We start from the raw sequence: 16,185 nt of genomic DNA, 5'->3' as shown, positions 1-16,185 counted from the left end.
GGAGCCAGTTACAAAGCAGCACTGCTCATGCTGTTATTATAATTAAGGGTCTGTCAGCCTACTGCAAGCAAGGCCAAGTTTATTTAGGGATTGTGAAGGAGGGCTCCCAGAAACCACCTCTCTAATTCTCCCTCTTCCATTCCCCGCTCCCACACAGACGTGCCTGTGTTTCCATGGACAGCTCGCCAGCCGAGGTCGGAGCAGTTTCTACCGCTGCCCACATGTACCCACCGGCAGCAGAGCGCACCTCCTGCTCCAAAACAGCAAGTGAAGGGTCCTGAGTCAGGAGTCACGAAATAATCCACTCATGATGGAGGATTCCTCTACCTGCCAGACAGGTGGAAATCAGTTGATACACACAGGGTCCGAAAGGAATTCATTTTATGTGTATCCACCTCTAAGTGTTCAGAAAATTCAGATTAAGGGTGTGAAATGTTTAGCTCCCTTTTGTTATGGCTCATGTGAATTATGCACCCCTCTAAACCACTCTGCTTATGATCATCTCCCGCTGCAGGTGACTGGGTGACAACCCTCCCCATCCCCTGGACAACCCTGTTGTCTCAGTGGAACAAAGACCAACAGTGGGTGCGAGAGCAATCTCACTCACTCAGGAAACCTCAAGCATCCCTCATTTTCCCAGCACAGAGCTCTCACCCTGACACTCAGAGAGCTCACCCAAGCTGTGCAGCTCAGCTACCTGCACCCAGGACCCACAACAGTATTTTATGACAGAACATTATGAAGCATTTCCCTTAAAATTAGGTGGCTAAAGAGGAGAAAGAAATTTTCTGAGCCCCACACAAGGGAGCTGGGGATGTGCCTGAAGGGCTGCAGGGACATCTGGGTTGTTTATTGCGCTATCACGGTTTTATCACAACCTTTGAACCAGAGGAATCGCCACAGCTGAACACCAGCAACATGACCTCCCCACAGATTCCTAAGCACCCAGAAAGCAGGATGGTGACAAAACCACGTAAAAAGGAGGTTGGGCTCTCCGATTAGCCCCCCCACCCCCAGCCATTATAGAGGTCTCCAGTGAGACTGGGAGCAGCAGGCAGATGCCCTGTCTGGAGGCAGGTGTGCAACGGGAGAGCTGTCACCACTGCTCCCCTCGCACCAGCACGCCGCTCACCCGACTTCCCAGACACCACCTCCGGCAACAGCAGGGCCAGGGCCCCAGGGAAGCAAAGCTCATTTTCCTGCAGGCAGTTTCATGCTGGCTGAACAGCCCCACACCTGCACACTGCAGCTCTTGAGGCATTTTCCATAGGGCTACCATGCCCCTGCAATGCCACGCTTAGAGACAGGCACTCTTCCTGGCAGCAGATTTTTGCGGGAGCCGCACCATGAACTCCAGAGTACAAGCACTCCACGTTCTGCACCGTGCATCCAAGCAAGTTTAATGGGTAGGAGCCAGGTGTTAAACAAGCTACAGCCTCCTCCCAAAACAGTTGGCATCTGGCGCCCATCAGTCTGAGCTCCACAGTGAGAGATTCATCAGTGTGCGCCGTAAACAATGCAAGGTGCAAGGACTGGTTCTTCTGCTCCCCTGACCTCCCTCCCCTTCTCACTTGGTAAAATTTACTCAGCCTGCAAGTGAATCAATCTTTCATCCCCAGCCAACGTTGCTCATCAGCTGCTAACTGCTATGAGACTGGTGGCAGAAATGAATTGTCAATAGCCAGTACTCAATATTTGGTCAAACGCCTGCGTCCATCAGACAGGTTGCTTTTCATCACAGTCAGATCGCTTCTCCTTTACTCACAGAGCTAACAAAGGGAGCGCAAAGAAATGCCTCATGACTCACCACTGAGGCTGTGCTGCTCATTTCAGGGCTGCCTGGTGACACAGTGGCACGTGGGCAGGGTCCGGAAGGCTGCCCTCGGCTCTGCCAAGGCTGGCGAGGCAGGCGGCACCAGCACCTGACACAGCCGGGGGCTGGCCGAGGGACACCCCGGCACCCTGCACCGGGCACGCAGTGCCACTCCAAAGCCACTGTCCCCGTGTGCTGCTGCCGCAGGGCATCGCTCCATCCCCGGCGAGGCTGGTGCCAGGGCTGGGCGAGGGCATGGCCTGAAGAGATGCTGACTGCCAGGTGCGCCCGCTTAGGGCACACCTTAAATAATGACTGAAACAGGGTTATCCTGCTATCAAAGTGCACACAACCGAGGGCTTCTGTGTATCAAGAATGAAAACACTGAGATGAAGCTTAAAAAGACCCAGTGGTCTTCCAAAGTCTATGAAACCTTGGAAAAAAGCACACTTGGGAAGGCACACGTGCAGGGCTGGGTGCACTAATGCTGCAGCTGACAGTGGCTGTTTCAGGACCGGGGGCTTCTCCCATAGCCATACCTCTTGGGGAGCTTGTTAGCAGCATTTTGGAGTTTCCACTTTGATACCTCTGCACTAAAATGAGATGCAGATCAAACCAGGCAGCCAACAGAATTTTTAAATTAAACTACAAAATTATTTGAAATTCCCTTTGAGGATGTTATCACAGGGTTAACACCCACTCTGGCTTCAGATAATATAGCAGCAATAAATGGTAATGTGCACTATAGAACATGATTTATTTTTGCAGAGCAGGCTTGGCATGTATAAATCTTAGCACTCTTAACATTTAAAGTTGTTATTCCAGTGACAAAATAGACATGAGGGAGATAACAGTCTTTATCTCCATTAACGTTTTATTGTTATTCAGAGAATATGGATAGGGACGGATCCAAGGGTAGGAAAATCACAGCAATTTGTTTGCATACTCAGAAAGCTGAGGTAATGGTCGTGTTTTATGACTGCACTAGGGAATCAACTGAAATGCAGGACAGAGGAGATTGAAATGGGAGATTAGAAACCAGAAACCAAAATAGGCAACTATTTCAGTTACCTTTCCATTCACAGGAGCTGCTTTAGAACGGCATTAGGAGAGACGGTCCATCGCGTGCTGCTGAACAGCTGACTCGCACACCAGCAAGCGAGGAAACAGTTTTTAAAGGAAACAAAAAGGCTGCAGAACAATTCTGTGCAATGCAGACAAACAGCTTTGCAAAGGAGGTAGGATCTTTCTGGATACGCCAGATGCCTGGAAACAACTCTCCGCTCTCCCGCAGCCTGGCTGCCCAGACTCCTGTGATGTATTACAGCCTCATGGGGGGCTGCAGAAAAAGCTCCTAACCTGTCTGGCATTTCTCTTCCTTCCCAAGGTACATATCACACCTCAAAGTACTGACCCCAAAACAAAGTGAGCTGAAGCTGCGATGAGGGCTTGATCACAGGAGGCTGAAGCAGTTAAAAGACTGAAAACCAAACCAAATCAGAAAAACCACACAAATCACACAGCCACCTGTCTGGTCCCGGGACCCACTCTGCTTCTGGCTCCAAAGGGTCGTCTCCTGCACAGAAACAGCCTGGGGGTCACAGCCCCATCCCCCTCCCTCCCAGCAGCTGTCACCCACCTTTGCTGCACACAGAAAGGCGATGGAAGTAGTGTAGGCCACCCCTCAGCAGGGCTGCTCCAGCTTCAAACCGCGGGCCCAGCACTGCTCGGGGGGTCTCACACTGACCTGGAGCAGCTACGACACCAAGGAGGGGCAGCTGCTGTGGGCTTCCTCTCACAGGTGCCTGGCAGCGCTCCAGGCAGAGCCTCTATTGCAGAGACAAGGCACGGGCGGGTCCTGGGGGCATCCCCCAGCACGAGCAGGGACACTCCTCCACCAGCCAACACCAGCACTTGCAACAAAAACCCAGGTCCTCACAATAAAACTGGGGTCCAAGACGGGCCAGCCTTGCCTAGGCAACACTGAGCCACTGGGCAGATGCACAGGACCAAAGAGCTTAGGACAAGCTTGCACTGGGCACAGGGAAAGCACTGGGAGCACTGCATCGCTCATGGAAAACACCCAGGTTAAAAGCCCCCACAAAAATGCAAATATCCTGATGGGTGTTACCTCAGATTGTTTCACCTGCCTGTCACCTTGCTGTGCTCACATACACTGTGCCTAGCGGGCAGAGGGGCAGCAGCTCATTCAGGTCAGGAGCTGTCTGCTGCACTGGGTCGTCAAGGGCAAAGCAAAAGATATCCCAGCTCACTTAACTGCTGGATGCAACTGGAAACCTGACAGGGAATGACACAAAGATGTCGAGGATGATAAGGGCACCCAGGTCTCCCTTCGCTCACTGCCACCCTGAGCAAGGTCCCTCTGATCTCTGCCTGTGCCTCCAGAGCGATGCAAAGGCCAGCAGCACAGTGCAAGAGGCAACAGCACCATTCCCTGCCCCTTCCCTGCCCTGTCCATGACTGCAGCTGCTACAGGAGAACAAAACCCCTCAATCAAAGACCCTTCAAATGTTTTCCCTCAAGAAACGAGGCTCACAATGCATCAGGAGAAAAATAACAACCAGTGCTGGAACAACTGCTCTGAATGGAGACATTGACTCTAATGGCTCAATTATGCCTTTATTGGGGAGGGCGGCAGGGACGCAAGCTGTGCACAGCATTTCTGACAACGTACGAACAACGCGCTGACTGTCTGCACACCTGGGCTCCAATGCCCAGGCGCAGGGGCAGGACAGCTGTGGTTGCACCTCACCCTTCCCAGAGCACTGGGGCAAGGCCGGGCTGCTCCCAGGTTTGCTCTGCCCCAGCCCCCCAGACCCAGGGCAGGGCAGTCACCAGTCCCCCAACTCCTGGGGACTTTGGGAGGGCCACAAGGAGCTCAGGTGCCGCCATACAGGGCTGCCAGGTATCCGGGAGCCATGGCAGCACTAGGCAGAGATGCCAAGATGAGAAGTCAGTGGTGTTTTTGTGTTTACCCACCAGCTGCAGACAGACCTGCCATGCAGCACCATCGCTGGGCACCCCAGATGCCCACTCCAGCCCCGTGGTGGCAGGCGCCTGCATGGCACTGCCTGGCGTGCTCCCTGCGGTATCCGAGCTCCGTGCTGGCCCCGACTGCAACTGGGGCTTTGTGCCTGCTCAGCACATCGGCATAAGCGATTCCAGCTCCCGGTTGCAGCCGCACAGCCGAGATCAGGAGGAGTGGGGAGGAAGCAGCTGCTATTTTTAACCTGCTTGATCAGCATCCTGCCACATCAACATACCTCGGCTCTGCTATGTGTGCGTGGCTCTGCGGGCCTCACCTCTGCGCGAGCCAGCACACCTCACACAGCAGTTACCAGAGTCCCCAGCCCACACCAGTGGCACTTCCAGCAACCCCAGCAGCTGGGACTTACATTCTCAAAGGATCTCTTCCACAACCTTTATTCCCACAGCTGACCACCACCGAGCCTGCTGGCAGGGCTGTGCCTCTGCCCTGACTCCCAGAGTTTAGGGCAGCTGATGATGACCTGGTCTGCCATGGCGTTTACCATTAAACTCTGCTGCTTACTGACTTTCCAGGCACAGGATCTTGCCAGCACTTTGGGGAGGAGTTGTTAGGGGTCTAGCAGAGCCCTGCAGAGTCTTGTTCACACAAGTGACCCACCACAAGAACCCTGCCCAGGAGCAAGGCTATACTGGGTCAAACCCAGAACACATTCAGCCCAGTGTCCCATCTCCAGCAAACAGGAGATGCACACAAGCAGGGCAACCACTAACGTGTTTGCACTTAAGATCTCCCACCCTCTAACAACGCCCAGCTCAGGGGTCTCCTGAGGCAGAAGCGGTCCCTCTTGCCTTTAGTAAACCTTGACATCTTTCATGACCTTGTCCAGGCTCCTCTTGCAGATGCTGGAAGGTCACAAGGGTCAACTAACCCCTGGGAAAGTTTCCCAAGTGTGCTCCCCTTCACACAACTGCTGCTCCCCCAGACCTTCAGCAGTTTCCCTGCCAGAGCTCCCTGCGCCTCTGCCCACGTGGCCCAAGGCAGAGCCCTGCCACAACACGCAGCCCCACGCACATGCCAATGGCTGCAGGACAGCACAAACCGCTTTGCATCACCTGCCAGCTTCCTCGTGGCTGCAGCACAAGTGCAGCAAGGTTGCTCTGACCCAGAGAGATCACTCCAACTGCTCAATGAGCCCCTGATGAGACACAGTGGTCTACAAAGACTGGACATCACTGCAGGAGCTGGCTGAGGAGCAAGCAAGGCCAAGGGCAGGCACAAAAGTGAGGTAGGCACAGAGGGGACGGGGCAGAATGGTCATGGGGAACCCTGTTGTGTTACCCCTGGGGCCTCCACCACCACTTCACTGAGTCCCACAGTCCCATTTGGAAACCTGAGGATGGGGCTGTCCTCTGCTGGCACGCCGAGACTCACCATGCGAGCGCCCACCGTGTGTCCCAGGGCTGCAGGCTTGAGGGAAGGACTGGTGGCTGGGTTTTGACCTGATGCAGCTGGTCCCCAGAGCAGACAGACCCCTACAGCAACAGGGACGTGGGCAACACTGGGCTTTAAGCACAGACCACCCCACATTGCTGTTGATGCCTGCTGGGAGCAACCTGGCTTTCCCCAGCATCAGAGAGGGAACAGCTCCCGAAACGGTCCTTGACAGAGACGGGGAGGGGGAGATGCTGAGCCCCATCCCCTGCAGACAGGTGCGACCCCACAGATGCCATCATCACTGACTCACTCTCACGGCCCATCTGCAGGGGGTCAGAGTCACATCATTACCTGCTCCCGGTCCTCTCAGTAATCCCTAGATTACAGAGTCCCCAGGCGCATCTATTCTCTCATTAATTGGTGGATTTAAGTAACCCCAAGTCGGCTTTTACACAGTGCACTACGAACAGCTGGGTTACACTGCTCTCCTCCCAGTGATCTCCGGATTAGACAGCAGGCATGTCTGTGGGTCCTTCCGACCCGGCTGGAGCTCAGGCTCAGGGAGAGGAAGGGATCTCTAAACATAGTATATCTATATAAATAAAAAGTGTAAAGGATGGGACTGTGTTTTGTAATCAAAGTACTTAAGTGATGAAACAATAACTTCAAGGAAGTTCCCAGATTAATTAAATCCCAATCCAGATGATCCCCAAACAGCAACTCACATCATTCACAACAACAAAATACACAAGAGCTCTCACCCTGAACCCAGCACTGGGAGAAAACACCTCACTTTGTGCTTTTCTGGGGACTACACATAGATTAAAAAAAAAAAAAAAAAAAGTCACTGTAGCTGCCACAGAGAGCTCTTAGCAAACTGACCCAGAAAATGAAAAAGCTTTTAGGGACCCAGTACTGCACAACCAAGGCTGTAGGTTAGGTGCAGCCCCTGGCTTTTTCTGAAACTCTGCCTGTGTAAGGACAAGTCAGGAATGTGCTCCCTGCAGAAAGCCTGGAAGTGTCACCAAAATCGGGAATAAGAAAACTCCTTAACAGCAGCATAGCGTGGAGAAGCAGGCACTCCTTTATTGCAGTGCAATATTTATATACACATTAGGTGCAACAATCCCCCGTGCATCCAGCACTGCAATAAAGGAGTGCCTGATTCTCCACACTGCACTGGGGTTATTCCCAGTTTCGGTGACAGAAGGGCTGTGGTGCTCTTCAGCCCAGACAAGCAGAGGGAGAGAAGGATGGGAAGGCCCCTGGGGAACAGGTGTGCACCCAGCTACCCAGGGTAAGGTTTTAATTGTACAGATTGCTTCTCTCTCCCCAAAACAGAACAGAAGAGCCTGAACTTGTCCTCTGCTGGACATGGAGACTGCTTACGCATCCCACAGCTCTGGGGTACCCAAAGGCCCTGCTGAGGTGCCGGTGGGCACACTCACGAGGCCACATTCTTGGTGTCAGGGCGGTGGAGGGGGACCGGCATCGGGCTCCTTCCCATGGCACAGCAGCAAGGCAGGGATAAAGGAAGTATGGGAATGACTGAGAGAGGTAAGTGGGATACAGCTGGAAGTAACAAGATTAATCTAGGAAAAGGAAATGAAGGCTTAAGGACAGATTTCTCAACAGCGAAATTATTCAGTTTGGGAAACACTCCTCAAGGAGATCAAAAACTCACTGGGGCATCAACCAGTGCCCAGGAAAAGGGGTGTGGGGTACAGCTGAGTGGCCACAGGGTGCCATGGCCTTCCTGCTCTGGGGCTTGGCGAGTCCTCAGGTCCGTGCAGCCCCAGTCTGCTATGCCCCATGCCTGCCAGGCAGACGTTGCCTTGGCAGAGCCATTGGGAGGCAGGGATGTCCCTCTGCAGGGGGCCGGGATGGCCCCAGGACACGGCTGGCTCCACAGCGGGCTCACACCATGGCTGCGGCATAAGGGTCCTACCAAGGGTCCTCCTCCAACAGCACAACCACCTGGCCATGAGCCACCTCCCCAGGCAGCCCCAGGTGAGGCCACCGCTCCTCCTCCAGGTGTGCTGCTGGGAACTGCAGGTCCCAGGGGAGCACCCACATCACCTACAGCCATCACTGGGCCTGGGGGCATTTGCACATGTACCCCCCGAATGCACACCCTGAAACCTCACACACTCCACCCAGAGACTCTTCCCGGTGCTTGCCACGGGGCAGGGGTGGGAGGGAACCCCCCCAGAGCGGCCCCATGACGCCTGGGGCACAGGGCATCCATCACACCCCATAAGATTTCCATGCCTGCTGTACCGAACCAGTGGGAAGGGACACGTTTCCATGCCAAAGGGTCACCCAGCCATGTCTATGGCAGGTCCAAACCCTCCACACCAGAGCCCAGGACATCCTGCAGCATCAGGAGAGGGCCGGAACAGAGCTGGAGAGGAGAAGCCCCCTGACCCAGGCACCCGAGGGGAGACATACACAGGGGCTGCACTCCCAGCCGCACTCGTGTGTGGCGTAGGGGCAGTGCCAGGCTGGCCATGGCCGCAGGCCAGCCCTGCTCTCACACCCCCCTGTTCCCGGAGAGACCCACCTCCCCCCGGCTAACACGGTGCTCAGCACCCCTCCTCCATCGAAGACCCTGGCCTGCAACAGGGTGTCTACGGACATGAACACCCTCGTTGGTTAGGTGTTGTCCCACTGGGCTGAGCATGGTGGCCACTGCTCCTGTCCCACCCAAACCGGCTGAGCACACGGGCTTGGCTGTGACTGCCGCCCTCATCAGGGCAGGGAACGCCGAAAGGGGCGTTCATGCCATTCCTCCTCCAACTGTAAGCCAGCAAGAGGACTCAGCAACTTGCCAGGCGGACAGCAATGCTACACAAAAAAGGTGACACACAGCTTGAAGACTTCAGGAGATGGGCGTTTTGGGTCAAACTACTGGAAATGGGCCAGCTTTGGGGGGAGGGGGGCCCTTCAACATCTTTAGCAAGCCTGTCTAAAAGTGGAAGATACTCAAACGGTTTGTTTGTATTCAAATAGTCTCAATTTGTCCTACTTTTGGCTGGGCGCTCAGCAGAATTGTGAATGAAGACTGATTTATGCAGCAGAACAAACCAAGCATATTTTCTGAACATTTTTCATGCAAGACCTGCCATTCCAGGGCAGTACTGCGAGGTCTGGGTCGGCAAACAACCTGGCTGGCATCACCCTGGCACCAGCGCACCGTGCTGGGGCGAACCCTGCCACATCAGCTCCGGGGATGTGCACTGCATCTCAGCAACTTAATATTCCTTGGCAACTAAAGTGGAATTAGCACAATGGCTTCGTTTCCTTCATTAGCAGTACTTCTGAGCACCACACAAGAACAAGGCATTCAAGTGTGTGCTTTTGAAATACCATCCTCACCCTACATTTGCATAAAAATACCAGACCTATTAAAGTGACAACAACACTTCACTAAACCGAATTACATAACCTGGTTTGTTCCCTCAGTTGACACACCAGAGACACCTTCGTTTCCAAAGCAAGCCTTCACCTTCTGAACCCAATTTGGAAGGTTTGTGGGTTTTTTAAACAGAAGACAGGTTACTAGCCACATCATTTTAGGCATATGCTGCTTTCACATGTCGAAAAATTGAAACTGAATTACCTTCCTTGATTTTTTTTTCCACACTAGCATGATCTACCGTTTTGAAGCGCATTCAGCCCTCTTCTAGCAGAACAACCACACGAGGAATCAGAATTCCTAAACAGCACGAGGTGCAGAGAAACTCCCAGCTGATGCGCAGCCATTAAGCACCATCAGGGACCTCCTCCAGGACCACCCCAGCTCCATGAACCTGCTGCACACACACTCCTGGCTATTTCATTCCTATGGAGAGGTTTGCTATAGTTCCCCAGTATGATGCACAAGGCTCTCCTGAAAACACCAGCATACAACTTGGGGAAATTCACCATGGATTACTAGACAGGCTGGATTTTATCACTAAGACCTTGGGTTGGAAAATCCCCAGACCTCCCAGTGTCATGGGATGAAATCACTGCAGGCTCACCCCAGCCCTCCATCCTACCCGAGCAGGAAAACAGAGTTCTCAGCAGGTCACAACAGGGCAGCTGCAGTCCCATTTTTGATTTGCTGGCTGCTCCAGCTGCCTTTTATAACACAGCAACGGCAAATTCACCCTTCCGCAGACCACAGCACAAGGTGATGTGAGCTGGATGGCTGGGAAGTGCGGGAGCTTAGCCCCATCCTGGCCACACCACCTTCCTGGAAGCACCGGCTCGCTCCATCCCTCCCAGCAGGCATGTCCCTCCACCCCTGTGCAGCAAACGGGCTGTGGGGAGGCCAGCATGACCTCGGTGTAGCCACCTGCCACCCAGCCCACAGCACAGGGCACCACACGGGCTGCCCCGAGCATCCCCTCCCCTGCTCTGCAGGCTGCCAGCACCCAGGCACTTCGGTTCAGCTCCACACAAGCTGCGTGAAATTGCGTATGATCATTTTCTGTGGCTCGCCAAGGTACCCAAAGCTTTCCATTACTGTATTAAGCCAAAGATTTTCCCACTAGATGAACCCTCCCTTAGCCATGTGCTGTGGTCATAAAATTCCCAAAGGCTGGTCCTATGTCGGCTTCCTCTAGAGCCTTAGCAGAATAAAACAGTAGAGTAAAGCCTCTTCAGCTCCTAATTAAGCTATTAATAAGCCCGTTCCAGTGTGAGGTCTGGTTTTTGAAGTTTCACGTGAGGGGTCAGTGCTGCTGGGAGGGATGGGGATGGCGGGGGGGTTGGTTTTGCTTTACAGCAGCTGCATTTCCCTCCCAAAGCGAGGGAGCAGAAGGTGCCGTGAGGGAGCCGGTGTGAAGCCAACGCTCCCCGGCTGTGGGGAAGGGCAGCAGCGGAGCCGCAGCTCCGGCCCGGTCCCTCCCTCGCCCCCCCGGCGGGGGCCGCCTCCCGTCTCCCGGCGGCGGCGCAATGTACGGGCCGCGGCGCATCGCCCCAGCCGGGCCGGGCCCGGCCCCCGCGGCCCCTCCGCTCCCGGCGCTATGGGAAGCCGCGCTCAGAGCCACCCATACGCTCGGCCGCGGCGATGACATTATCCGTGTCTAACAGTTTTGGCATCTCTTCGCCTCTGCAACACGCAAGTCAGAATACGTATTCCTTCCTGCAGAGGCTTGTAGGAAAATAGCCCCGAGACAACTATTTAATTTCTGTAACAAGAATTGCACTAGCATCCGCCGTGTTTCCTAACCTGACGAACCCAGCTCCGGTGACAGGCTGCCTGCGGAACCCGCTAACGCAGTCATAACCCCGTGAAGCGTATTTTGAAACCCCGGCCGCCCACATCCCTCCGGCTCCGTGAGCCTGACAGCCCCCGGCAGCGCTCAGCCCTGCCCGGGGGGCTCCGCTCCGGCGGGGAAGGGGCTGGCGGAGGGGCCCGGGCTCCCCCCGCTCCCGCCGGCCGCCCCAGGCGTGGGAGCAGCCCCGCGCCGGGGCGAAGGCGCGGGGGCTGCCCGGGCGGGGAAGGCGGGGCTCGGCCCCGACCCGCTCGGTTGCCCAGGGAGAGGCGCGGGGCTCCGGGGCGGTTCCCGATACCCCGTCTCGGCAGCGGCCGCGGCCCCTGCAGCGCACCGGGGGTCCATCCCGGCTGGCTCCGGCATGCGGGGGCTCGGAGCCCCGCGAGCCCGGCTCGGGGGAGCGCAGCCCGGCGGGAAGGCGGTGGGAGCCCGGCGGGTCCGGCGCTGCTGAGTCACCGGGGCCGGTGAGCCGCACGGCGCAGCCCGCACGGACCCGCCGGCACCGCCGCTGGTACCCGCCGCCGCGGGGCTGCCCGGCACGGCCCGGCGCGGTGCCCCGGTCCCTGGCTCCAGCGGCGGCCCCGGGGGTCGCGGGGAGCGGCGGGGGCGGCGGCCGGGGGCCGCGGGGTGGCCCCACCTGCTGCGGGCGGGCAGGGGCCGCCCCGCCTGCGGGACGCGCTCACCTTCAGTGGCATAGCTGTGGTCTCGCAGGAAACTGCTGCTGATCTTGCGGGTCTCAACGTCCTCCTCCATTGACGGCGGGCTGGCGGGCGCGGGGCTTCAGCAGCCGCAGCCGCGGATCCATCATCCCCCCCGCGCCCTGCTCCGCGGCGGCCGGCCGCGAAATGCGGCGGCGGTGGGGGGGGGGGGGGGGGGCGCAGGGGCGGTGGAGCCCGCTGGCTCCTCCCATACGGCACGGCACGGCACGGCACGGCACGGCTGGGCTGGGCTCGGCACGGCACTGACCGGCGAGGCGAGGCTTGGCGCGGCGCTCGTCCTGTCGGGCACGGCGCGTCCCGGGCGGGCGGAGCGCGGCGCTGCCCATGCCCCGGGATGCTCTTGTCCGGGGGACGCTCCTGTCCCGGGGGGACGCTCCTTCCCGAAGGAGTGCTGCTCCCTGACTTGCCCGCCCCAAACAACACAGCCAGGGTCCAACACGAGGCCCTTTTTTGGCAGAGAAGGACCTACAGCAGGTAGATGCCGGGGGTCCCGGGACAGGGGTGCCGTGGGGGCAGCCGTGCCAGCGGTGGTAAGGAGGCGGGTGCCCACGGGTGCCTTGCCCAGGCTCGGCTCGACCCGCCCCGGCTACGGGAGGGGGCAGGGATGCTCGGTCGTTTGTGGCTGTGAAGGTCAGTGCAGGTGCGGGGGTCGGTGGCAGCGGGGGAAGAGCCACGAGCACAGGGGCTGCGGGAGAAGGGAGCGCTCCTGAGAGCACACCTCTGAAAGGGCTGGCTGGATTCTGGACATGTCACCTGGCACACGCTGCCGGCAACAATTGCTCCCTGTGAGCGTTTTCTGTCTTGATACAGGTCAGGAAGAAATACGCCTCTGCACTAACTGAGCCACTGGCAGGCACAGGGAAGAAATTCGTGGGGGGCAGGTTCCTCCAACTCCACAGCACAGCTCTGCCATGGCACAGGAGCGTTCTTGATAGCCCAGCGGCACGTCAGTGGGGAGCATTATTGTTACTGGGAGCGGAGGGAAAATAAGGAATGCAGAGGGAACGGACAAAGATGCTGGGTAACATTGCAAATACAGTGGTGCACTGCAGCTCAATTTCCCCTCCAAACTGTAGTATCATAATTAGTATCTCATTGAGAAGGTGCAAGATTTTACAGCCTACATTATTGTTCTGCTGAGATCGCACTGCCTCCTTGGGAGCAGCTTTTGTCAGGGGACATATGGTAGATAGCATCTCTGAGCAAGAAGGCTCAAGGACTCCAGTCCATCCGCTATGCACATCTTGTGGATTGGGCACTCCACGCCACCACTGCACTGCTGCATGCCTTTTGGAGGAGCATATGGATCCCCTCAGATGAGAGGGAAGGCTCCTTCTGGCCCGTGTCGTGACCTTGTGAGAAAGGTGGATCCCCAGGCTCTCCGCTGCCTGCCTCCCCAGGACACTTTCTGACATGCTGTCACATGGAGGTTGATATAAGGCATTGTAGAAGTGTACCTTGGAGAACTCTGGCACTTACTCATATGCATATATAACTTCAAGGATTTGTCAGTCAGCAACATCACATCACAGGCCACTCATTAATACAGGGATTACTGATGTGACAAGCCAGAAGCATTCATCAGACAGGCATGAGCCTGAAGTCTCCATTCCCAAAGCCCTCACTGAATTATTCTGGAATGTGAGTTCCTTGCAATAATCACCAGCCACATGCCTGAGTTAAGCAAACACACTGTATTTGTGGCTGACACTGCTCTCAGTTGCAGTGTGCAAGATCCACAAGTTAGTCTGAATTTACCCACTGTGGCAAGGCACAGGAGCTGGCCATGGCTTCACGGCAAAGCACAAAGATGCAGTTACCAAAGCTCTCTTGCAGGCCAGAGTCACCACAGTAACGTTATGCTTTAAAAACATTTGCATTGCCGGTAGCTCCTTGTAGACACTACAGTGCAGGGGAGCGGACCCGAACATGGCGCAGCAAGACTCAGAACTGCTGCTGGCTGTGGACAAGCCAACTGACACCTCCATGCTTGTAGCCTCCTGACACCAAAGGGAAGGGAAGGGTGCAGACCTCACACAGGGAAAGAGAGAAAAAAGAAGAAAGGAAAAGGTTAAAACCAACCCAAAACACTACACCCAGGAATGAGATTGCTTCTGTCTACAATGTGCGTTTGCCTGCAGGTGTGCACTTGCATACGTCACGTAAGGCACGGGAGCAATCTATCTTGAACAATCCCAACTCCAGAAAAGTAAAATAAAGACAGAGTTGTAATAAGCAAATGTTACCGTATTGCATCCTGCCTTCAGATCTCAGATGGCAAACCTCAGCCAAAAAGGCAATGCCCGGCTGAGTAACAAGCCTCTGCAATGTTTGTGAATATTATTTAAGAAACATAAAGACAAATCAGCAGCCTCCTTCCCTTTCTTTTCAGCAGGCTCCATCTTCAGTGTATTTCCATTTTAACGGGTGCCAAGTCCTTTTGCCTCTATTAACTAGAAAAATTATTATTCTCATTGTGCATGAATTATAATTATGTATTCATAAGTCCTGCAGAGTTTTTCAATACACCGTATCATTTAAATACATCCACAAGCCACCTGTTTGTTATGCAATGTGCATAGGAGCTGCATCATGAAATCCATTTATTCTCAGCTTTTTAAAATCCAGGAACAAGCCTTTACAGTAACTAAAAGCATTAGCTGTCCTAAGCAGGAATCCATTTGCAGATTAAATTCGCCAAAGGTCAGCTTGTAGCTGTCACTGTTTTCCAAACCCCCAGGTGTCTACCGTGTTATATACTTTTGACATCTCTTGAAGAGCCAGGACACTTTCCACGCTGCTGATTTTTGCTTCAATTAGAATAGGTTTAAGAGCCCCTGTGCACAGGTTTCTGTGGGACCTAAGCAGTGTGTTAAGAATAATTGAATCAAACCTCCGATTTTATGCTCAGCACAAAACTTCCTTCACCTCATTTATTTTACCTTCATGTCCCTGAGCATTAAATATGTTTTCCTATTTACTGGTCTGGGTTAGAACACTAGCTTCATTTTTTTAGCTGTTAAATACAGAATCATAGAATCGTTTAGGTTGGAAAAGGGCTTTAAGATCACCAAGTCCAACCATTAACACAGCACTGCCAAGCCCACCACTAAACCATGTCCCTAAGCACCACATCTACACATCTTTTAAATACCCCCAGGGATGGCAAACATTGTTAGATAACAACATTTCTTTTAAACTTCTAAGAATAATTTCTATTGATTAACCAATAACCTAAGGCCATGGGCACATGCTGCTAGCCCCGTACTGCCCCTTCATACCGGTGGAACATCATCCTGCTCCAAGGGCAGGATGAGGAACCGTTCCCTGGGAGCAGAATGGTTCCCACACTGCAGCATCTTCAACTGCTGCTGCCACGTGGAGGAAGATGCCTCTTCGGAGACTTGAGTCACTGAGCAGCTTCTCTGCATGCCATGATCTGTGTTTTATAGGAACGGACTTCGCAGTGCTGCAGATGCTCCCCAAGAAACCCGGCACATGGTGGGAGCAGGGTGCTGGGGGGAGGCAATAACTATGCCTAGAGGAGATTGCAATGGGGAGAAATATTTAATTGCATGTGTTTGAAAGAGAAATACCATCTTTCTCAACAGTGCACTTTAATGCCTATGTAAATTGATTAGAATTCCTGATAGCTGTTGTGCCAATCATTACTTTGTAAAGTGAAGCAATCCCTTAGACCTTGTTGGCTTTGGAAAGGCCACTGTCACTCTGAAAACACAGCTTACTCCACATTGCTGTTTTCTTGTGTGGGAAAGAAGTTTTCTCCCGAGGAATGCTTGTAGACTTAATGAACTAAGGACAGGAGGCAATCGGTGGCTACCACTATCTGCACTAACCAGGTTTCCGTAACTTCAGTGTATGAGAGCACGCCTTAACCAAAAGCCCATCTCTGTGCGGGACAGGAAACCAGTGTGAGTGTGA

The 16,185-nt window shown here is 54.7% G+C and overlaps 1 protein-coding gene across 3 annotated transcripts in view; it reads right to left on the bottom strand.

Moving 5' to 3' along the window:
- Positions 1–16,185, bottom strand: part of PPP2R2B (protein phosphatase 2 regulatory subunit Bbeta) — a 100,757-nt gene that overhangs the window by 55,453 nt on the left and 29,119 nt on the right. Inside the window, exon 1 of one of the 3 annotated variants that reach the window (XM_056350256.1) lies at positions 12,208–12,387. The exons of the other annotated variants lie outside the window; for them this stretch is intronic. Within the exon in view, the coding sequence (XP_056206231.1) occupies positions 12,208–12,277 (70 nt within the window). The 5' untranslated portion in view covers positions 12,278–12,387. Of the gene's footprint in view, positions 1–12,207; positions 12,388–16,185 lie in introns of those variants that run through there. 3 annotated transcript variants of the gene reach the window in all.

Source organism: Falco biarmicus, chromosome 8 (genome assembly GCF_023638135.1).
Source record: "Falco biarmicus isolate bFalBia1 chromosome 8, bFalBia1.pri, whole genome shotgun sequence".
NCBI classification, from domain to species: Eukaryota; Metazoa; Chordata; class Aves; order Falconiformes; family Falconidae; genus Falco; species Falco biarmicus.
This window is presented reverse-complemented; position numbering and strand designations above follow the sequence as displayed.